This window comes from Cantharellus anzutake (genome assembly GCF_015039405.1).
Source record: "Cantharellus anzutake strain C23 chromosome Unknown EI90scaffold_7, whole genome shotgun sequence".
In the NCBI taxonomy this organism is placed as follows: Eukaryota; Fungi; Basidiomycota; class Agaricomycetes; order Cantharellales; family Hydnaceae; genus Cantharellus; species Cantharellus anzutake.
In genome coordinates, this window is record NW_024066957.1 from 1,508,721 (window position 1) to 1,529,962 (window position 21,242).

Genomic DNA, 21,242 nt, shown 5'->3' on the forward strand with positions numbered 1-21,242 from the left:
GTGAACTCCTCGCGACTTAGCCACTGAAATAATGGAGTTTCCCAGCTGATTAACCATGCCCGGTACCACTGTCGTCATGCGGGCACGCGTTCTGGGTTCCTGGTAATAATCTCGACACTTGACGGTATCGATACCGGCACTGGCCTCTCTCTGACTCACCACGGTGCTGCAATCAGGCTGTACAACTATCACTTTGGAGGGACGCGAATGCATTGAACAGTGAGGGCTGTATGTTTTTGATGCAGGACTGGAGGAAGGCGCCCGTGGTACAGAGGGGAAGGCTGTAGTGGAGGGACAGGGTGGTGGGAATGGGAATGGTGCAAGAGGGCAGAGCGGCTGTCAGGGGCAGGAGTGCTGGTGGGAGGGATATGAACAAGATGGTCAAGTTTATATTTCATAGGGGAATAGGGCAATTAGGTTGGTCTAAGCGACTGATACAAGGAATGTGTGTCCTTTTTTTATCACTTGCCGTTCGCTGAATCTAGGCTGAATGTTCCACATGATATAGAGCTAATCAAGGTACCCAGATCCCTGACCCCTCGCTCACCTCTTTTCCCCAATGGTCTTCCCAAAGGGATCGTCGACAAGGGTCCATTGCTTCAATGCGTGGTATATCCTCCTAGTCTCCGTATCGAAATTTCAGTTCCTCATCTTCTAGTCACACGTTGAAGAAAAGGTATGTATAGCTACGGATCAATCGAAGCGCTGGTTTGGGGATTCTCTCATTCTAGAAGTCGCGCCATCGATACAGTGAGAGATCACTGTCAAGCGGGGATCGAATCTGTCACGCTCAACCCCATTGTATTCTTGTCATGCTGTGGCACGGATCGGAAGAACCAAGGGAGTTCTCCAAAGGAGCAGTCTATATTTTACTTGGTGGAAACTCTGAGGGTTCAACTAGGCGAATGAACTGCCGACTCGCAGCTTGTGCCGCTTAACGCGTCTAGGCAGCGCTAGCTATGTCAGGCTAACTCATATTCCATGATTGGGTTGAATTCTCCCCTTAAAGCAATGCTGCTTGTTCTAAACTGCGCAGGGATGCGATTTCGTGTAATTGGTTTTCGCGACAATCTTTAGCGGGCCGACATTCCTACTCATCGTTTGGACATTGGGCTCGCTGTGACCAAAGGGGAAGTGGATGACTGTGTCACAAGGACGACTGAGGCTGCCGCCATTAATCAGTCCCTTGTGCGAAAACTAATGACGGGTTCGAGGACAGGTGAACAAGAAGGTTTGAAACGGGGTCAAGTTACACAAATGATATGCAACAGCTGGCAGCATCTTTACAGCATTCACGGCGCAAGGTACGATGGGGGTGATACTCATGGATGAGTCAACCTCGCACACATGCCTTGATCCATGGCCTGGATCTTGATACTTTGTCCCTTGGTTCTTTGCGGGGTGATTGGCTCCTCACCAATCAAATGGACTACAGGATAGGTGAAAATGGCTCAGGCATCAGCCGCTCCTAATCGCGAGTTCACAGATATCATTGGGCCGGGCGGCTATGACACAAGGTCAATCTTACCTATATCCCTTGTTTGGATCGAAACTTGGGCTATAAACTAGAGCGAACTATAATTAGAGTCACCAGGTTTATGATGCTATCACTAAATAGTTTCATTCGTCATTCGAACACGACGAATGGAACAAATCAGCTTCAAACTTTTAGAACTCAAAAAAGAATGCTAGCAGATATGTCGCCCAGTTCCGTAGTACGCGATCAATTGAGGAAAGATATGAAAGAGAATTTTCTCGCTTTATAAGGGACGCGCTCTGAATAGCGCACAAGCATGGTAATGAGTTTACCAAGAAAGGTAACCGCCTCAACTCCGTGTCGAGTCGGGTCACAGTGTACGTCGATATCCACAAATTGCACCCGACACAATCCGGATAGGTTGTTGCCGCAAGGACTCGGGAAGTAGTCTGCACACATTCTGGTTAACGGTGGTCTGGCTCGCTGTGTTGCAGTTTTAACTTTGCGCCCTGCCAAGCTAGTGGCTTCATACGATTACGTCTTGAGCCAAGTAACACAGATATTTCATCGCCTTCGGAGATGATGCTTATTCGGAAAAAACGGATGCATTCTGGTGGTCTACCTTTGAATTAACGGTCATTCTATAATATAAGCCTATCTCCTTTTAACACATGTTTCCCCCCCAACTCCAGTTTCCGCAATAGTTCCCTTCGCGCTCAGTTTGCTGGTCATCTTGTTCGTCCGGGATAGCCTCCTCATCCGTATCATGGCAATTCCACATCCCTCCCGTTCTTCAAGTCATGTTCGCAAACGATGGTATCATGAACAAGATCACCGTTCACGTGTAGTACACCCTCTCATTATCTGTCCGTTGGTGAGTTATTGAAAATGAGGAAGTGCCTAACCGCATCCAGTTGTTGTGAGAGCGGAAGGATGGGCTAGTTTCTTCCGTGCTTGTGGTACAACTGGTGGCTTCATGCTGTACGTTGTCGAGACGTCTTCCTGGGCTATCGGCCATTTATCAATATAGGTATTTGTTGCGTGCATATATCTTTGTGTTGGATTCAATCTGGCCATTGCAAGGCCCACGATCAGTTCTACGGATCCTTGCAAGCTGAGTTGTAAGGTTTGCTTGTTAGACTTATAAGCAATGTAGCTGCGTCATACAATTGTGATTCTACACACACCCTCCGCTCCTGCCCTTTCCAATGACTCCATTTCTCGAGGTGGCCCAATGCCCAACCAGTTAATTTACCTGCCATGTATACAACTGGCTGCGTTTGCGAAGTTGAGTCCGACGTGCTCAAGCCCGCCGCTCTTGATGGCATCACAACCTATCGATCTCACACATACCGGACTTCTGGCTCCCTTCGAACACCCATAGTAGTAATTCATTCGATAGGAGTGTATATTGTTTGTCCTCGAATCGAAGCTTGTTGTGTCTCTTACATATTGGAGCCCAAGTCACCCCACAATTGTCAACGTCCACATGCCCCTCATGGTACATCGGACGATGTGGACCTGTCGATTGGGTCTTTTCGTTGCACCAGCATTCATCACCTATCAAACCTTAATATGATGATATGCACAAACAGTACATCGGCGATGAGCGACGGGAAGAAAAATGTGTTAGATAAAGGTACATATGAGTATCGCTGTTAGTGTTCTCCATGAGCAGGTAGCAAGGAAACGCAATGACAAGGGGAAATGAGTGGAACCGCGGGACTTGGGTGGCTCAACTGTGAACCACCTGCGCCTCAGAATGACGTCCGAGACCGGAAAGAGCGTTGCGAAGATGCTTGAGTGAAATGGCCAGTTGTGGGGTGTATGCTCCTGGGTTGATTTCAACCAGCTGGCGCTGGAGTTTCACGCTCTCTTCGATGAATGGGAGTGCCTCCGAGTGCCGTCCGAGTTCGGAAAGGGCAAAATATAGATTGTTAAGTGACGTAGCCAAATTCGGGGTGTATGATCCCGGATGGACTGTAACTAGCTGGCGCCGGAGTGTGACGCTTTCTTCGATGAATGGGAGTGCCTCCGAGTGCCATCCGAGATTGGAAAAAGCTAAATATAGATTGTTGAGTGACGTGGCCAAATTTGGGGTGTATAATCCCGGGTAGACAGCAACCAGCTGGCGTCGGAGTGTGACGCTTTCTTCAATGAATGGGAGTGCCTCCGAGTGCTGTCCAAGATTGGAAAGAGCAAAATATAGATTGTTGAGTGACATGGCCAAATTTGGGGTGTATGATCCCGGGTGGACAGCAACCAGCTGGCGGTAGAGGCTGACGCTTTCTTCAATGAATGGGAGTGCCTCCGAGTGCTGTCGAAGATTGGAAAGAGCAGAATATAGATTGTTGAGTGACATGGCCAAATTTGGGGTGTATGATCCTGGATGAACTGCGACTAGCTGGCGGTAGAGGCTGACGCTTTCTTCAATGAATGGGAGTGCCTCCGAGTGCCGTCCGAGATTGGAAAGAGCTAAATATAGATTGTTGAATGACATGGCCAAATTAGGGGTGTATGATCCCGGGTGGACAGCAACCAGCTGGTGGCAGAGGCTGACACTTTCTTCAATGAATGGGAATGCCTCTGAGTGCCGTCCGAGTTTGCAAAGAGCTAAATATAGATTGTTGAGTGATGTGGCCAAATTAGGGGTGTATGATCCCGGATGAACTGCAACCAGCTGGCGGTAGAGGCTGACGCTTTCTTCAACGAATGGGAGTGCCTCCGAGTGCTGTCCGAGTCTGGAAAGAGCGTCATATAGATTGTTGAGTGACGTGGCCAAATTAGGGGTGTATGATCCCGGGTGGACAGCAACCAGCTGGCGGTAGAGGCTGACGCTTTCTTCAATGAATGGGGGTGCCTCTGAGCGCCGTCCAAGATTGGAAAGAGCGTCATATAAATTGTTGAGTGACGTGGCCAAATCTGGGGTGTATAATCCCGGGTGGACAGCAACCAGCTGGCGGTAGAGGCTGACGCTTTCTTCAATGAATGAGAGTGCCTCCGAGTGCCGTCCGAGTTTGGAAAAAGCTAAATATAGATTGTTGAGTGACGTGGCCGAATCTGGGGAGTAGGACCCTGAGTCCACAGAAACAAGGTAACGGCAGAGTACAACGGAATCAGTTGCCGCCTCATATGCCTCCTGGAATCTTGAAAAAAATTTCAAATTCCGTACAAGCTGGACAAGCATACTGGCCAGCATGTGGACAACACCTTTTGACCTGTGGCCAACAGCCAACTGAAACATCATGAGGTAGTTAGGTGGTTTCATTAACACAATTGATAAATCACACCTTGGCCCACTCAGGGAGCAACGAGATGCTAATGTAGCCCTCCATTCTCACACAGGCCTCCACCCAGCGAGTTGCTTGCTCACTGAGAAACAAGCCAACTGACTCATCAAGCTCCGGTGATGGTTCCTGGACTCCACTGAGGTGATGGACAATATAGCGACATGCGTAATGAGAGTGCTCAGATGACTCCTCCAAGGGAATGAGTGGCAGCTCATCTTTTTCGGACAAGTTTTCAATCAGTCCCAAGCCCTTTACAGAGCAAAGATCCTGATTCAGAATCTCGGTACATCGCAGGGCAACTCTCGCATTCTCCATCCCTACATCTACTGGGATGCAACGAGGGCTGATTGATGGGGGAACGATCCGATCGACAATGAAGTTGCGGAAAGATTGGTGTAAGATGCGAACTGGAAAGTGATAATCTTCAACTCCTGAGAGCAGAGGAGCAAGTTCAGCCAATGAATATCGGACAGGGGACTTGAGGAAAGGTGACAAAATTGCATCCCAGGCTGTGATGGACAGAGGCCGCTGTGCGACGAAGATTGCTCCCATCACGATTGGGTAGTCATGGGCAAAATCTTCATCCTCCCAATCACACTTCTTCAGAATGCTTGTATATAAGCGGTCCATCATTCCCTCGGCAGGGACCGTTGATCGTTTCGTGCCAGTGTTGAGCAAGCCCTCTAACGTCCTCATCGGATCCTTGTTGGCTGTCTTCATGTAGCGAAAGATCGTGCTGATCCAAATAAACAAGCCACTCGCACGTTCCAAGATCTCCTGAACTGTTTTATCCTCGTCCTGAAGATTATGCCGTAAATCGGGATGCCAATTCTTCAGCTTTTGCAGTTCGAAACGTATATATGTAGCACAGTCCTGCACATTTGTGTCATCCGAAAGGTCAATAGCGAGACGACTGATAGGGAATTGGGGCGAAAAAGAGCGTCTAACGAGATCAGTATGTCTCGATGTGATAAAGAATTTTATGGAAGATGGCAGCCTGGGTACTTCCTCCCGAAGAATATCGGCAAAGGAATCAAACACTTCTTTGTCACATTCATCCAAAGCATCGATGATGACTACCATGGGACGGTCGAGAGGTGGAGGTTTATGGAGGAGAGGCAAAGCCACCAAATTCTCAAATTGTGTTGCGAGTAGGGCCGTTGAGAGGGAAGGGTCTTTTCGAAGTGCAGAGATGATGAAAGTGCGGTAAACCGGGTCATGGTCTGCTAGAGTTCGAGCTATACCACTAAATAGAAAATCGGGCCGCGACCGTTCTCCCGCTTTGAAGAAGAAGTGCAGTAACAGCGTAACGTCCCCTTCACTGGCACATTGCTTTGCAATCGTGAGTGCAATTGAAGTTTTGCCAGCACCAGCCACAGCAGTCAGGAGCATTAGCCGGTTCTCATTCTCCCCAGTGTTGCGACACCATGTCATGATACGCTCCGTGAGATCAATCCTAGTCCCTTCTAGGCACGCATGAGTGAAATCGTCATGGGCGATATGAGGGTATTGGAGACTATCGAGGATTTTGTCGTCCTGTAGACGACGTTCTATGGCCGCTAATTTGGCACCACCTATTAGATTCGTCCTAAGCTGCATCGGCCGGAAATCAGGATGGTTATGGAACACATACTGTAAGGAAAGCTACCTGAAACGACGCCAATGCTTTGTCAAAGTCTTGCTTGAGGCCATCAATTCTTCCTGGGTCTCTCAAGTAGGACACAACATTTAGGACAGCCGGTCGCTTCTCTGCTTTTTTCAGCCTTCGTTCGATTTCGGACTTAATCTTCTCTAGCGCGCTGAGACTTGATGTAAGTAACGATATCAAAGACCACCAAAAACGAATATAACTTGCCCGTCGAGCTGTGTGACACTCTCCACCCACGGCTTTGCCTCTTCCGCCGACGCATCATAGGATTTTATAGCTGAAACCACCTCGGCCACAGTGTCGACCACGTATTTCCCAAAACCAGACCATTCCTGCTTGTTGTCCTTGAACTTCTACATGGCACAAACCAGAGTAAGCTTTCATTCATGGCCAGGCAAAAATCATCGCCAACCTTAACCTCGTCAAGGATGGAGAGTGCACCGCCAGTCGCCATCTTTAGAGGGGGACACCAATCAGCCGTAGCATTGACGACCTTGAGGATTGGGACGGCGATGTCAATTCCCTCCACGAGGAGATCATCGATCTTTTGCCTGAGAGCTCCAGCCTTTTGCTGCACCGACATGATCGATAGTGGACAAGGTGATGGAGAGGGAGCTTTGGGCACGTGTGAGCCCTATATGCTCAGAGCCATGAGGCCTCCGTCTGATTATGGAAGGATGAGGAAAGGCACAGCATGTACATTTGGTCGACAGCATACGGACATCCAATCCAATACCAGCGGCGAATTCTATGTAGTCCGTGCGGTGGGGACTGGGACGAATGATGACATTAAATCCTGGCTTATCTACTGCGAGAGAACATCTGCAAACAGGATGGGTGCGCGAACTCGATATGAATTGACCTGGACGCAGGGCCGGCGGTAAGCGCCGGTGTGGCACCTGGAACCCCATCACAGTCTTCTCATTGCTCATCATGGAAGCGTAATCAGATTCTATACAGTTTCTTGTGGCCGTGGGCTGTGCGTCAAAGCTTATTGGAGAGTATAAAGGCTTGGCAACCCAATTCTCCTTTCCTTATGACTAAGTGCCGTGTTGATAGCGGCTTGAAACCATGGCCCCACTGTACTGCCCATCGCGTCTCGCCGGGCCTCAGTTAGGAGCATGATCTAGGTTCTGGACCGATTTCTCTTCTTTATTTATTCCGCCTGCCTTTGGCGCTCTCAGGACCAGCCTGAAGTTTGCCAGCCAAATATCCAGAACACATAAACACTCCAATCAGTTTGGTCGTGCGGCTGTTCCAGTGCTGATTAGCGTGACGCTGACATCGATTCACTTGGTTGTGGGCTGCAAGTAATACTGTGGTGGCGGGGATGGGGGAAGGAACTGGAGACTTGTACTTTATGGATTCAGCAGCGTATTTTTTGGGCCATGCGATGGAATCATGTCCCCAATTCGACCGATGTGTTGAGGGCGAGGGCTAAAACGGGGATGCCGGAGTTAGTGTGGGTCAGTTGAATATCCAGTACGTTTTCTTTTTCCCCCTCCCATTGGCGTATGAACAACTCCACCTTGTTTTTCATGTTTGACGTGGGCAGTCAACGCTCCAAGCGTGGATTCACTGTCCCGAATCCGTCACCTCCATCATCCTTTGCGTCGCGTTATCGGAATACGGTCATCCACTCCTGCTCAGAATCGGGCGAAGGGGTCCCTTGCGCTGTTTGAAATGGTTTTTCTCATAAATAGGAAGGATGCGTTTATGGAGAAGATTTCAGGGAAGGCTGTAGCAGAGGGACAGGGTGGTGAGAGTGAGAGTGAGAGTGGGAATGAGAATGGGAATGGGGCGGGAGGGCGGAGCCGGTGTCGGGGGTTGGAGTGTGAATGAGGATGTGGGCGAGCGGAGTGCGAGAGATCTAGGAGAGCTGTTAGAGAGTATCTTCCCTGAATATACAGGTGGGAGAGATATGAACAAAGCGGCCAAGTTTTATTTTGTGGAAGTTTTCGCAGGCGAATAGGGTGAAGTTGACTATTTACCCTCAGTAAGTTTTGTTGCTCGCTCTTATCGAGGGGTTAGTGATCCCGATTTTGGTTGGTCCTTCTAGTTTGACCCAAGCGACTGATACAAGAAATGCATGTGCTTTTTATTGCTTGCCATTCGCTGAATGCCTCTGAATCTAGGTTGAAAGTTCCACGTGTTTTCGAGCCAATCGAGTCCTCCTCTTGCGCTGGCTTCTTTTGCCCTTTTCGCCTTCTAGAAATACCTCGCCTCTCGACCGTTTCCAATAGATTGATTCTGTCGGTCAGTCGCTCCAGGAGGGCACCTTTCCCCAACGGTCTCTTCAAAGGGATCGTCGACAAGGGTCCATTGCTTCAAAGGCGAGTATATCCTGCCATTCTCGGCATCGAAACTTCGGTTCATCATCTTCTAGCTACACGTTGAGGAAAAGGTATGCATAGCTACGGATCGATCGAAGGGCTGGTTTGGGAATCCTCTCATTCTAGAAGTCGCGCCATCGATTCAGTGAGAGATTGCCGTCGACCAGGTGTCGAATATGTATTCTCGTCCGATGGTTCGATGGTATTCTTATCATGCTGCGGCACGAATCGGAAGAACCAAGGGAGTTCTCCAAAGGACCAGGCCTACTCAGTCTATTTTTTTTTACTTGGTGGATTCAAGGTAACCTCGCCGTCCTATGGCAAAACAGCACGAATCTGTGATGTGGTGACCAGAGAAGACTTGAGGCTCTTCCAAGGATACTTTAACACAGTCTCCTTCTCGCCTGATGGATTCAGGATACGTTCAGCGTCCCATGATCAGATGGTACCAATATGGGATACAGTGACTGGGAAGAACTCAAGATCCCCAGAGATGCATGTATCAGGCGCTGGGTTGATTCAAGACTGTTTCCGGACACCGCATCCCGCAATTATACGGTCCATCCTGGGATTCGGTAACCTGGAACTCGATGGCCAAGTGAGCCCCATCTACCTCTGTAAAAACTCATTTTCCAACCCAATTGCCAACCCACCTTTTTCTTTCTTGGGAAATGCAGAACCCCTCATTTCATTGCCTCTTGTTATATCCACTTCGGAGATTTCACAATTGCCTGTTGGTACGCATGACAGAGAGCCCATTATTTGAGTGTGCCGGGTTGTGTGCAACATGCAACAACTTGATTTTGGGCTTATCAAGAGACAAGCAATAGCTCTGAACCACTCAAGGGCTAACTCGCGGGGCTGCTCCATCCTCATTCCCCCGTCTCGAGATGCATTTATGTAACTCTGAGGATTCAACTAAGCGACTGGATGATTTATAACGCAGCTTGTGCCGCTTGGCACATCTGTGTCGGGCTGACTCGCGTCCCATAATTGGCGGTGTCGGGTTGAATTCTCCTCTTGAAGCAATCTTGCTTGTTCTAAACTGCGCGGGGATGCGATTTTGTATCATTGGTTTCCGCGACAATCTTAGCCGGCCGACGCCCCTGCTCATCATTCGGACATTGGGGAGTCGCTGACCCAAGGGACAGTACGAGCAGATGGCTGTTTCACAAAGCTGCCGTCGCTAATCAGCATTTTGCGCGAAAGCTAATAACGGGCCCAAGGACAAGGGAACAAGAAGGTTTGCGTGAAATGGGGTCAAGATGCACGAACGATATGGATTAGCATTAGGCAGGACTCCAGCCTCTGAGGCTTCGTAATATCAGCATGCGCTCTGGCAGCAGCATTCACGGCGCAAGGTATGATGAGCAATGCCTATGGGTGAGTCAACCTCCCACACGTCATACCTGGATGGCCCGGATCTTGATACCTTGTTCGGTGTTTTGCGGGGTGCTTGCCTCCTGACTAATCGAATGGACCACAGGATAGGTGAAAACGGTTTAGGCATCAGTGGTTGCTAGCCGGGCCACGACCGTTGGTAATCAGTACGCCGGAACTGGATAGCCGCTCTGGCATGTGGTCACTTTCAAAAAGGCAGGCAAAGCTTACGTAATCATGATTTGCTCTACGACTGGGCAAGCCCCAGCTACCAATCTCTTTGCAGGGCGGTACCGTGACTCACTGCTCAACTTTTATAGGAGAGGTACGGTATTCCAACATCCTCTGGACAAAAATCCTCTTGGCATGGCTTAATGCGACTCGGAGCCCATCTGCCTTTGGAAATCGATCTCCATGTCTCATATATAGAACACTTCCCCCGGTTGTTTTCCTTTGCCACCCTCTCATTATCTGTCGTTGGTGACTTGAATCGAAATGAGGAGGTGCGGAACTGCATCCAAATGTTATGAGAGCGGAAGGATGGGCTGGTTTCTTCCGTGCTTCTCTCTGATCCGGGCGGCTCATCTGGTACAACCGGTGGCTTCATGCCGTACGTTATCGTGACGTCTCCCTGGGCTATCGACCATTTATCAATATGGATTTCTTTTGCATGCGTATATTCTTTGTGTTGGATTCACTCTGGCTATTGCAAGGGCCGCAATCTGATCAGTTCTACGGGTCCTTGCAAGATGGGTTGTAAGCTAGGCTTACTTTTTGGATTTATAAGCAATGTGGCGGCGCCGTCATACAAACACACACCCTCCGCTCTGCCCTCTCGCTAGCTCTGCAATGAGTTCATTTCTCAAGGCCCAGCCAATTAATTCACCTGCCATATATACAACTGACCGAGTTTGCCAAGTCGAGTCCGACGCGCTCAAACCCACCACTCTTGATGGCAATCAGTCTGACACACTTCGAACTTTCAGCCCCCTTCGAGCGCACATAGTAACAATTCATTCGACAGGAATGTATGTTGTTTGTCGAGATAATAGCCTCAAATCAAAGCTTGTTGTGTCCGGCCATGCATATTGAAGCCCAAGTCACTCCACAGTTGAGCTGGCTTCTCTAGTTCTCGACTTCCACACCCCTCCATGGTACATCGGTCAACGTGGTCCTGCCGATTGAGTATTTCCATTGCATCAACATTCGTCCCCCATTAAACTTCAATGTCGTCGCTTATGGTGGTAGGCAGAAACATGGACAAGTACATCGGTGGTGAGCGACGAGAAAGAAAATGTGTCAGATAAAGAAATGAATAACCCTGTATATTGAGATTATAACTTGCGACGGTGATCTGTTATGTGTGTAGCGACTTTATCCATGGTGTCCAATAAAAATTGAGGTTGGATTTGTTAGTGTTCTCCATGAGCATGTAGCAAAGAAGCGCAATGACAAAGGGACATGAGAGGAACCACAGGACTTGGGTGGCTCAACTGTGGACCATTTGTGCCTCAGAATGACGTCCGAGATCGGAAAGAGCGTTGCGAAGATTCCTGAGTGAATTGACCAATTGTGGGGTGTATGCTCCTGGGTTGATTTCAGCCAGCTGGCGCCGGATCTTGACGCTTTCTTCGATGAATGGGAGCACCTCCGAGTGCCGTCCGAGTCTGGAAAGAGCAAAATATAAATTGTTGAGTGACATGGCCAAATCTGGGGTGTATGATCCTGGGTGAACAGCAACCAACTGGCGGTAGAGGCTGACACTTTCTTCGATGAATCGGAGCCCCTCAGAGTGCCGTCCGAGTTTGGAAAGAGCGTCATAGAGATTGTTGAGTGACATGGCCAAATCCGGGGTGTATGATCCCGGGTGAACAGCAACCAACTGGCGGTAGAGGTTGACGCTTTCTTCGATGAATGGGAGCGCCTCTGAGTGCCGTCCAAGATTGGAAAAAGCGTCATATAGATTGTTGAGTGACATGGCCAAACCTGGGTTGTGTGATCCCGGGTGAACAGCAACTAGTTGGCGGTAGAGGTTCAGGCATTCTTCGATGAATGGGAGCGCCTCTGAGTGCCGTCCGAGATTGGAAAGAGCACCACGCAAGTTGTCGAGTGAGATGGCCAAATCGGGGGTGTATGATCCCGGATGAACTGCGACAAGCTGGCGCCGGAGTTTGACGCTTTCTTCGATGAATGGGAGCGCCTCCGAGTGCCGTCCGAGTCTGGAAAGAGCAACAAATAGATTGTTGAGTGACATGGCCAAATCCGGGGTGTATGATCCCGGGTGAACAGCAACCAGCTGGCGGTAGAGGTTGACACTTTCTTCGACAAATGGGAGTGCCTCCGAGTGCCGTCCAAGATGGGAAAGAGCGGCACGCAGATTGTCGAGTGACGTGGCCAAATTCGTGGTGTATGATTCCGGGTGAACAGCAGCCAGCTGGCGGTCGAGGTTGACGCTTTCTTCGATGAATGGGAGTGCCTCCGAGTGCCGTCCGAGATTGGAAAGAGCATCATATAGATTGTTGAGTGAGATGGTCAAATCTACGGTGTATGATCCTGGGTGAACAGCAACCAGCTGGCGGTAGAGGTTGACGCTTTCTTCGATGAATGGGAGCGCCTCCGAGTGCCGTCCAAGTTTGGAAAGCGCCAAATACAGAGCCCCAAGTGACGCGGCCAAATACAGGGAGTAGGACCCCGAGTCCACAGAAACAAGGTAACGGCAGAGTACAACGGAATCACTTGCCGCCTCATATGCCTCCTGGAATCTTGCAAAAAATTTCAAATTCCGTACAAGCTGGACAAGCATGCTGGCCAGTGCGCGGACAGCACCTTTTGACCTGTGGCCAACAGCCAACTGAAAGATCATGAGTTGTCAGGCAGTTTCATTAACACGATTGATAAACCACACCTTAGCCCATTCAGGGAGTAATGAGATGCTAATGTAGCCCTCCATTCTCACACAGGCTTCCACCCAGTGAGTTGCTTGCTCACTGAGAAACACGCCAACTGACTCATCAAGTTCCTGTGATGGTTCCTGGACTCCACTGAGGTGATGGACAATATAGCGACATGCATAATGAGAGTGCTCGGATGACTCCTCCGAGGGAATGAGCGGTAGCTCATCGGTTTCGGACAGGTTTTCAATCAGTCCCAAGCCCTTTACAGAGCAAAGATCCTGATTCAAAATCTGGGTACATCGCAGGGCAACTCTCGCATTCTCCATCGCTACATCTACTAGGATGCAACGAGGGTTGATTGATGGGGGATCGATCCGATCGACAATGAAGTCGCGGAAAGATTGGTGCAAGATGCGAACCGGAAAGTGAGAATCCTCAACTCCTGAGAGTAGAGGAGCAAGTTCAGCCAACGAATATCGAACGGGAGACTTAAGGAAAGGTGACAAAATTGCATCCCAGGCTGTGATAGACAGAGGCCGCTGTGCGACAAAGATTGCTCCCATCACAATTGGGTAGTCATGGGCAAAATCTTCATCCTCCCAATCGCACTTCTTCAGAATGCTTGTATATAAGCGGTCCATCATTCCCTCGGCAGGGACCTTTGATCGTTTCATGCCAGTGTTGAGCAAGCCCTCTAACGTCCTCATCGGATCCTTGTTGGCTGTCTTCATGTAGCGAAAAATCGTGCTGATCCAAATAAACAAGCCACTCGCACGTTCTAGGATCTCCTGAACTGTTTTACCCTCGTCCTGAAGATTATGCCGTAAATCGGGATGCCAATTCTTCAGCTTTTGCAGCTCAAAACGTATATATGTAGCACAGTCCTGCACGTTTGTGTCATCCGAAAGGTCAATAGCGAGACGACTGATAGGGAATTGGGGTGAGAGGGAGCGTCTAACAAGATCTGTATGTCTCGATGTGATAATGAATTTTATGGAAGATGGCAGCGTGGGCACTTCATCCCGAAGAATATCGGCAAAGGACTCGAACACTTCTTTGTCACATTCATCTAATGCATCGATGATGACCACCATGGGACGGTCGGGAAGTGGAGGTTTATGGAGGAGAGGCAAAGCCACTAAATTCTCGAATTGCTGCGCAAGTAGGGCCGTTGAGAGGGAAGGGTCTTTTCGAAGTGCAGATATGATGAAAGTACGGTAAACCGGGTCGTGGTCTGCTAGAGTTCGAGCTATACCACTGAATAGAAAATCGGGCCGCGACCGTTCTCCCGCTTTGAAGAAGAAGTGAAGTAACAGCGTAACGTCCCCTTCACTGGCACATCGTCCCGCTATCGTGAGTGCAATTGAAGTCTTGCCAGCACCAGCCACAGCAGTCAGTAGCATTAGCCGATTCTCACTCTCCCCAGTGTTGCGACACCATGTCATGATACGCTCCGTGAGATCGATCCTGGTTCCTTCCAGGCACGCATGAGTGAAATCATCATGGGCGATATGAGGGTATTGGAGACTATCGAGGATCTTGTCGTCCTGTAGACGACGTTCTATGGCCGCTAATTTGGCACCGCCTATCAGATTCGTCCTAAGCTGCATCAGCCAGAAGTCAGGATAGTTATGGAACGTATGCTGTAAGGAAAGCTACCTGAAACGACGCCAATGCTTTGTCAAAGTCTTTCTTTAAGCCATCAATTTTTCCTGGGTCTCTCAAGTAGGATATAACATTTAGGACAGCAGGTCGCTTCTCTACTTTTTTCAGTCTTTGTTCGATTTCGGACTTGACGTTTTGTAGCGCCCTGAGACTTGATGTAAGTGACGATATCAAAGACCACCAAAAACTTACCCATCGAGTTTTGTGACACTCTCCACCCACGGCTTTGCCTCTTCCGCCGACGGGTCATAGGATTTTATGGCTGAAACTACCTCGGCCACGGTGTCGACCACGTATTTCCCAAAATCAGTCCATTCCTGCTTATTGTCCTTGAACTTCTACACGGTACAAACTGGAGTAAGCTTCCATTCATGGTCAGGCAAAAAATCATTGCCAACCTTAACCTCGTCGAGGATGGAGAGTGCACCGCCAGTCGCCATCTTTAAGGGGGGACACCAATCAGCCGTAGCATTGACAACCTTGAGAATTGGGACGGCGATGTCGACTCCCTCCACGAGGAGATCATCGATCTTTTGCCTGAGAGCTCCAGCCCTTTGCTGCATCGACATGGTCGATAGTGGACAAGGTGACGGAGAAGAGGGAGCTTTGGGCACGCGACGCACGTGTGAGCCACTACATGCTCAGAACCACGAGGCTTTCGTCTGTTTATGGAAGGATGAGGAAGGGCATCACGTATGCATTTGGTCGACAGCATACGGACATCTGATGCAATATCAGCGACAGGTAGTCCGCGCATGGCATGACTCTGACTGGTTAGGTAACCGGGACGGATGATGACATTAGGTAAGTCCTGGCTTATCCACTAAGAGAGAAGAGCTACAAACAGGATAAGTATAAGTAGGCGAACTCGACCTGGACGAACTCACTTCGCTTCATACCGAGGGCCGGCAGTAAGCGCCGGTGTGGCTCATCACCGTCTTCCCATGATCAGATTTTCTGGATGCAAGGAAGTGGTCGTCGGCTGTGCGTCAAAGCCTATCGGAGTGGTTATATCGTTCTCTGCAACCCACTTTCCTTTTCCGCCGCGCCGACAGTGGCCTGAAATTCTACAAGGCCCATGACCCACTGCGCACCATACTCAAGCATCATGATCTTGGTTCTGGACTGATTTCTTACTTTCTGTATTCCGCCTGCCTTTGGCAACTTCAGTGTCAGGTCTTTGCCTTGCTGCGTTGCCAGTCAAGCCTGTGCAGCCCTCTTGACATCTGGGTCCTCAAGGTGGCATGTCCCTTTCCTGTTGCCTCCCTCAATTGGGAAACTCTCATACACTTTCGCTGCCCCTCTGGTTTCTAGTCTTTCTCGAGATACTTCTAGACTCTAGTGCCCTGGCCCGGATGCGGGATCCAGGCACGAGTTCAAAAAGAAATAACTGGTGGGGCGCTGCCTGAAGCGGCAGAATTTGCCACGCAGCGGTGTGAAGAGGAATGACATGGTCTCCCTGATAGCAGTTAGAATGACGTCGACCCTGTGGTGCCAACATACCCCACCGGTTGAACGTCTGTTGCAACTTGTCCAACGGGTTCTACCTAGGAGCATAATATTTTCCAGAGCCACTAAGATAAGAGACGTCTTCAAGATCCTTCCCACTTCGAGTGTACTCGTCCTTGTAAACCCATCCTGCTATGAACTCATGTCTGATAGGTGGGCCAGGTGCTGCATATACGTGTGGCAAATCCCAGTGTATAACATTTTGATTCTTCATTTGCTTTTGGTGGGTCAACCTCAACATCCTCGACAACTGGGAGTTCCTTTGCAGCCTAGATTTCGCTGCAAGCCGTTGGACCGAAAGTCACATGTCAACCCCTGGTGTATACTGGTGTACTCATCCAAAAAATGGCGGCCTTGCACTTGGTAGGCCTCATTCCGGGGATGCGATTCAATTTATGGGTATGACGATTCCACGAAAAAAAATTCGCACCAACCTTGCCCGAAGTGTTAGACATAGTTTGGACCGATATTACCTCGACAACCTTTCTTTGCTTGGCGTGGTCAACGTTGTCTTGCTTGTTACGCCTCTAAGGGCGAGCAGCCACATTTATGTAAGAGTAGCTGCCACCATCCCCTTCGGCCAGCGTCTTTGTGATCGCTAGCTATACCCGACCGTGCCTAGATAAATCTTGATTCATGAAGCCACAGCGCGCAACGGAGCTTCCGGATGATCGGTCGCAGGCCCCAACCCCTTGCTCCCGACATCCAGACCACTGGCTCAACCGCAAATTACGACCCGTAGAGTCCGCGACGGCCCCGCAGGACTGCAACCCGGTACCCTTGCTGCTACAGTGCTCATTCTTCCATATTTTAATGGCACTCCACATAAGCAACAGACGCCTTTTCGAGACAAGATGTTTAGGCCATTCCGGAGAAGCCCCAGTCCCGGTCTCGGTCCTAGCCCCGATCCCAATCGTCTTAGCCAACCAAGTGCATTCCATTCCAAATGTCATATGTTGACCCCACGATCTACGGCCATCGCTACCCTTTCCTCCCCACCGAACTGAATACCGATTTTCCACGAGTGAGGTCCAACGCACTCACCGCTGGTGATGATGATGCGAGCGTCCGCACGCAGCAAGAACCTGCAGATATCGGGCCGTCAGTCTCAGCTACTCTATCGGTGCCAGCGGAATTGACACCTCATAGATTCGACGGCGATCGGAAGAAGGCGATCACCGGCAGCACCAAAGCCTTTCTCCAAATAGCGGCCACTGCTCTCAAACTCGTCCCCATCGCCAATATTCTTCAAACCAAACACTCTCTGGCATGGAGATTTGCGAATCGTCTTAATGACCACGATCATCGTCGCTTCTCATGCTTGTGCATGCACGTATAATGTCAGCGGCAACACAAAGGGACTCAACCAGTTGTGCGGTGTGATTCAGAAAGCACAAGACTCGGTGCTTGAGCCCCTTCGGACGTGGGCTGGAGAAATTCCCCCGAATTTAAAGGTCTAGCGCGATGCACACGTCTCGTCTTCTCTTCGTTCACTCTCTTCATAGGGTTTTGAAAACACATTGAATTAGTTCAGTAGGGAAATATCGTCGAGATCATTCGAGCGTTCGACATAGCGCAGCAAGTAACGAATACGAAGAACTGCCTGCGTGGTGCTATCGATTCGACGCTTGCATGCTCGAAATGTTTCGGATGATCGGATCCTGACTCACCATGTTCGTCACAGTTGGGACCTACAGAGCATTTATCTGTTTGTACGTGGCTAAATACATGCATTTAGATCACCTAATTTTTTTTGCTCTAGCCGAGCTATCGAGACTCCAGCGAGCCCCGGCTGAGCACACTTGCAAATCTAAGTGTCTTCCGGACATACGGGGCGAGATGCAAGAATCTTTGCTCAAGCGCCCGAACAAAGCCGAAACCGGTTTGTTTGGTTAAGGGGTTTCCTGGAAGCAATCTCTGGGTGTCGCATTCACTCTGAAGGAACAGGGTACTCTGGCAGCACCATTCTTTTGCAATAAGAATCAGCCTGGATCAGGGCTGGATCTATCAAATAGTTCCCCTCTGCCCTTGCCCACCAACTTGCATCCTTCAACGAGGACTTTAAATTGCCACTCGTCAGACACCTCCGGAAACCGGATTTGGCTTCAGTTCAGAATTTTCCTTTGGAGAAACAAATGAAGGCTCGATGATTGAGCCAATGCAGGGTCTGGTGAGCACGGTAAGGTCATCATCCCTGATTAGTGCGGAAATCAGGAGGCACTCGAGTCCCTTCAGAAGCTCCCGCCAGCATTTGCTGTGCTAGTTAGTTGTCGTCCCGAGCCAGGAATCATTTCAGCTTGGCCTAAAGCTCGAGCTGAGTCATTCCATACCACGCAGTGCGGCGTATGGTAGTGGAAGGCCCCCAAGTTCCATGCCCTTCATTATCCATTGGTCGAAGGTGTAAGGGAATCCCCACAGGCCCGCTTTTTTGATGTCCGATAGCGCCTGTCAGGCTTCGTTCATAGGGTACATGCCGTCGTCGGTGTGTCTGTTTCCGGGGTGAAAAGTCTGTCTAGTGTTCTGCTGGCTATGTCCAGCCGATCGTACTGGTCCGGGTTCTGTGGACGAGTCAAGGCGGCCCTCAGCAGACGCTACAGCAGTGGGTGCAGTCTTAGTTCCGGGGCCCAACTTCCCTTGGTCTGGTACTTCGCTCTGTCCAGGTAGATAAGGGACGTTTTAACCTGTTCACTGCAGGAAAAACACCTTCAGGATCGACCCTTGCCACTTCGAGTATACTCGTCCTGTAATCCATCCTGTATCCATGTATATGTATGTGGCAGATCCCAGTGTATAAGATTCATTCACGTTCGGTGGGTCAACCTTAACATCCGCGACAGGTGGATGCGAAACCGATGGAGCTGAAGATTAACCACTTGTATTAACCTTACCAGTAGTATCAGACATAGATGGTAGATGCGGGCTAATACTACCCTGACAACGTTTCTTTGCTTCGATTTCGATGGGAAGGAAGGTCTTACTGTACTGACCCAAACTTCAAGGGCGCCCATAGCGAGGTTACCAGCCTCTATTGGAATAGACTACCCTGCATTTTCCCGCAACTATAGTGCTCACGTTGCATCGCAGCAACCTGCACAGCACGGCCGACACCAGGCGAAAACACATTCTGAAGAAACTGTACATAGAGGATGTGCGGTTAGTAGAGATGCATAGAAGAAAGGAAAAGATGAAATGCAAATAATAGTGTAGGACAAATGCCTTGTTTTACGTTGCTCCGTTGATAAATTTCGCACTCGCAGGAAAAGTAGCAGAAAGCCAAAATAAAAACAGCAGCACTCAGGATCCACTCACCATAGTACTAACTGAACGGTACTCCCTGAACTTCCCAGATCAGACGGGATACGGTGCTTCCCGAGTCCTATGGCTGCAGACGGTTAGCCCTCTAATGAATATCTACACCACTCGGGGGTTGACGGACAATAGCTGGGTAGTTGGATTGAAAAACATGTACGTATGGGTCATGGATATGGCCGTCCTGTCGTTAATGGATAACGTGTCACGTCTCCGCGGTCAGCTCAGATGAAGGAGAGTTAGAGTTCGAACGGAGACGGAGATTTCAATTGAGGCAGGGAGAGAGAACGGTGTCGCATTAAATAAACGTTATCATTCTGCTGACACAAGTGATCGTCACCAACATCGATACGGATACAGATATGTCCAATACAGATGTAGGCAGATACCTCGTGAGCGGGCCAATAGGACGGGGAATACCCACCATGTTGTGTGCTTCTCGAGCTCAAGTTGGAGCAACATCGTGTCAACAACCTCGATGAACTGCAGAACCCTTCCAATCGCACGAAAAATTCAACGCCGACAAGCGACGTTGGACAAGCGCTTACGCTTTGACCGACCATTGAACACCTATGGGCCAGCTGACCCCATTTAACGCGTGCCACCCTGTCTCGAGCGCGAGGACGAAGAATAATCTGGGCTTTGACGATAGTCTGTTCACCACTGTACCGTATGTGTTGTAAACAGCGGCGATCGATGGAAATGCATATGGAGACGGAAACGAAATAGGAAGAAACAACGGGAATTGCTGGGTTGTTGACGCGTGATTAGGGAGACAACACAAGCCGCGATTCAGTTCTCACGACCAATTTCAGTTGTTTGGGCCAGTGCCTGGCGCTTTATCCCGCGTCGCCGCTTCATGGAGGCCCTCCCGTTTGGTTCTCACTGATCGCTTCGGATGCTGTAAGCACCTCACTCCTTGGTGGCCTCCCTGCCGAAGAATTTGGAGGTCAAGGTTTCACCTCTCTGTTGGCTTGTTCGTTTTTTGCCACAAATCAAGAGGCGGATCTCTCGCTGGTTGACTTACCATCTGCGCTTCGCCTTCCGACTCTATGAATCCCTATTATTGTAGCTTTCCGTCCTTTCTATTTCTATCAACGTGCTCTCATCCACACACTCTTGGGATTCTTATTCGCAGCTACTTCTTAAAATCTGTTCCATCTGCCAACTCCACCCGCGTGAAAAGGGCATTCTTGATAGACCGTTTTGATTCTTCATGACCACTGCAATTAGGACTCCCAGGATTATGGACACCAGGCCCGCTTACATGCAAGCCCTTTGAGATGAGACGAATATACCATTAAACCGAGTCCATAGCCACGTGTGATCAAACTCCCAGCGACAGAAATGAATGGCTCGCGTTCCAATATTCAGCGGACTGGCGCCAATTCCTGAAGCTCTGAACATTCACCACTCCACAACAACCCTTCATGTCACTTGCAATATGGTATGGTCTGACTTACGCACTGCGATACTTCATCCAAATTTAAGATCCGTGGACACAAGCATGTCTGTCTTGCCCCATTCGAGATTCAGAGGCTAACCAGACCGGATGCGTACCGGATACGGTCTCACCACACTTTCTGAATCTAAGTATCGTTTTGCCGCTGAATGTCTATATCTCCCTTTTTCCGTCTGCCACAAGTACTCGGATCAGACATGAAGATCAAGAATATGGCTGATCTTGGGACGCCTTACTGACTACCTGATTGTATCCTCCCGCACACAGTGTCTAAT

At 49.6% G+C, this 21,242-nt stretch overlaps 5 protein-coding genes across 5 annotated transcripts, besides 2 other annotated features; 3 read left to right on the plus strand and 2 right to left on the minus strand.

Annotated features, from left to right (window-relative positions):
• Window positions 1-3,131: 3,131 nt before the first annotated feature.
• On the minus strand, window positions 3,132-6,658 carry EI90DRAFT_2463744 (uncharacterized protein). The gene is made up of 4 exons (XM_039053064.1): window positions 6,623-6,658; window positions 6,416-6,566; window positions 4,768-6,355; window positions 3,132-4,712 (listed from the first exon to the last, which is right to left on the minus strand). The coding sequence occupies exons 2-4, from the start codon at window positions 6,457-6,459 to the stop codon at window positions 3,213-3,215; spliced, it is 3,132 nt and encodes a 1,043-aa protein (XP_038920995.1). The 5' UTR covers window positions 6,460-6,566; window positions 6,623-6,658; the 3' UTR covers window positions 3,132-3,212.
• On the plus strand, window positions 6,596-7,801 carry EI90DRAFT_2463419 (uncharacterized protein). Its single transcript, XM_039053063.1, has 4 exons — window positions 6,596-6,787; window positions 6,843-7,295; window positions 7,356-7,416; window positions 7,475-7,801. Exons 2-4 carry the CDS (start codon window positions 6,844-6,846, stop codon window positions 7,538-7,540), a joined length of 579 nt encoding a protein of 192 aa, XP_038920996.1. The 5' UTR covers window positions 6,596-6,787; window position 6,843; the 3' UTR covers window positions 7,541-7,801.
• A 258-nt stretch (window positions 7,802-8,059) lies between these two features.
• EI90DRAFT_3040448 (uncharacterized protein) lies at window positions 8,060-8,547 on the plus strand. The gene has a single exon (XM_039059014.1). It carries the CDS (start codon window positions 8,199-8,201, stop codon window positions 8,385-8,387), a length of 189 nt encoding a protein of 62 aa, XP_038920997.1. The 5' UTR covers window positions 8,060-8,198; the 3' UTR covers window positions 8,388-8,547.
• Window positions 8,548-8,581: 34 nt separating this feature from the next.
• On the plus strand, window positions 8,582-9,884 carry EI90DRAFT_2463378 (uncharacterized protein). The gene is made up of 3 exons (XM_039053062.1): window positions 8,582-8,748; window positions 8,802-9,346; window positions 9,426-9,884. Exons 2-3 carry the CDS (start codon window positions 8,822-8,824, stop codon window positions 9,576-9,578), a joined length of 678 nt encoding a protein of 225 aa, XP_038920998.1. The 5' UTR covers window positions 8,582-8,748; window positions 8,802-8,821; the 3' UTR covers window positions 9,579-9,884.
• A 1,733-nt stretch (window positions 9,885-11,617) lies between these two features.
• EI90DRAFT_3118203 (uncharacterized protein) lies at window positions 11,618-15,256 on the minus strand (the record flags this gene model as incomplete). Its single annotated transcript, XM_039063074.1, has 5 exons — window positions 11,618-12,979; window positions 13,034-14,626; window positions 14,682-14,832; window positions 14,880-15,025; window positions 15,086-15,256. 5 exons carry the CDS (start codon window positions 15,254-15,256, stop codon window positions 11,618-11,620), a joined length of 3,423 nt encoding a protein of 1,140 aa, XP_038920999.1.
• A 3,853-nt stretch (window positions 15,257-19,109) lies between these two features.
• Window positions 19,110-19,329: a sequence feature (Protein overlapping with rRNA (EI90DRAFT_3040494, KAF8339127.1) was converted to a misc_feature.).
• Window positions 19,330-19,505: 176 nt separating this feature from the next.
• Window positions 19,506-19,510: a sequence feature (Protein overlapping with rRNA (EI90DRAFT_3040494, KAF8339127.1) was converted to a misc_feature.).
• The last annotated feature ends 1,732 nt before the right edge of the window (window positions 19,511-21,242 follow it).

Coding starts and splice junctions, on each gene's coding strand:
- EI90DRAFT_2463744 (XM_039053064.1), bottom strand. CDS start 6,459: ATGGCCTCAAGCAAGACTTTGACAAAGCATTGGCGTCGTTTCAG. Junction 6,356..6,415: donor AAGCATTGGCGTCGTTTCAG/GTAGCTTTCCTT, acceptor GATGCAGCTTAG/GACGAATCTAATAGGTGGTG. Junction 4,713..4,767: donor TGCTCCCTGAGTGGGCCAAG/GTGTGATTTATC, acceptor ATGATGTTTCAG/TTGGCTGTTGGCCACAGGTC.
- EI90DRAFT_2463419 (XM_039053063.1), top strand. CDS start 6,844: ATGGAGAGTGCACCGCCAGTCGCCATCTTTAGAGGGGGACACCAATCA. Junction 7,296..7,355: donor ACCTGGACGCAGGGCCGGCG/GTAAGCGCCGGT, acceptor TCATCATGGAAG/CGTAATCAGATTCTATACAG. Junction 7,417..7,474: donor GCGTCAAAGCTTATTGGAGA/GTATAAAGGCTT, acceptor CCGTGTTGATAG/CGGCTTGAAACCATGGCCCC.
- EI90DRAFT_3040448 (XM_039059014.1), top strand. CDS start 8,199: ATGAGAATGGGAATGGGGCGGGAGGGCGGAGCCGGTGTCGGGGGTTGG.
- EI90DRAFT_2463378 (XM_039053062.1), top strand. CDS start 8,822: ATGCATAGCTACGGATCGATCGAAGGGCTGGTTTGGGAATCCTCTCAT. Junction 9,347..9,425: donor ACCTGGAACTCGATGGCCAA/GTGAGCCCCATC, acceptor TGGGAAATGCAG/AACCCCTCATTTCATTGCCT.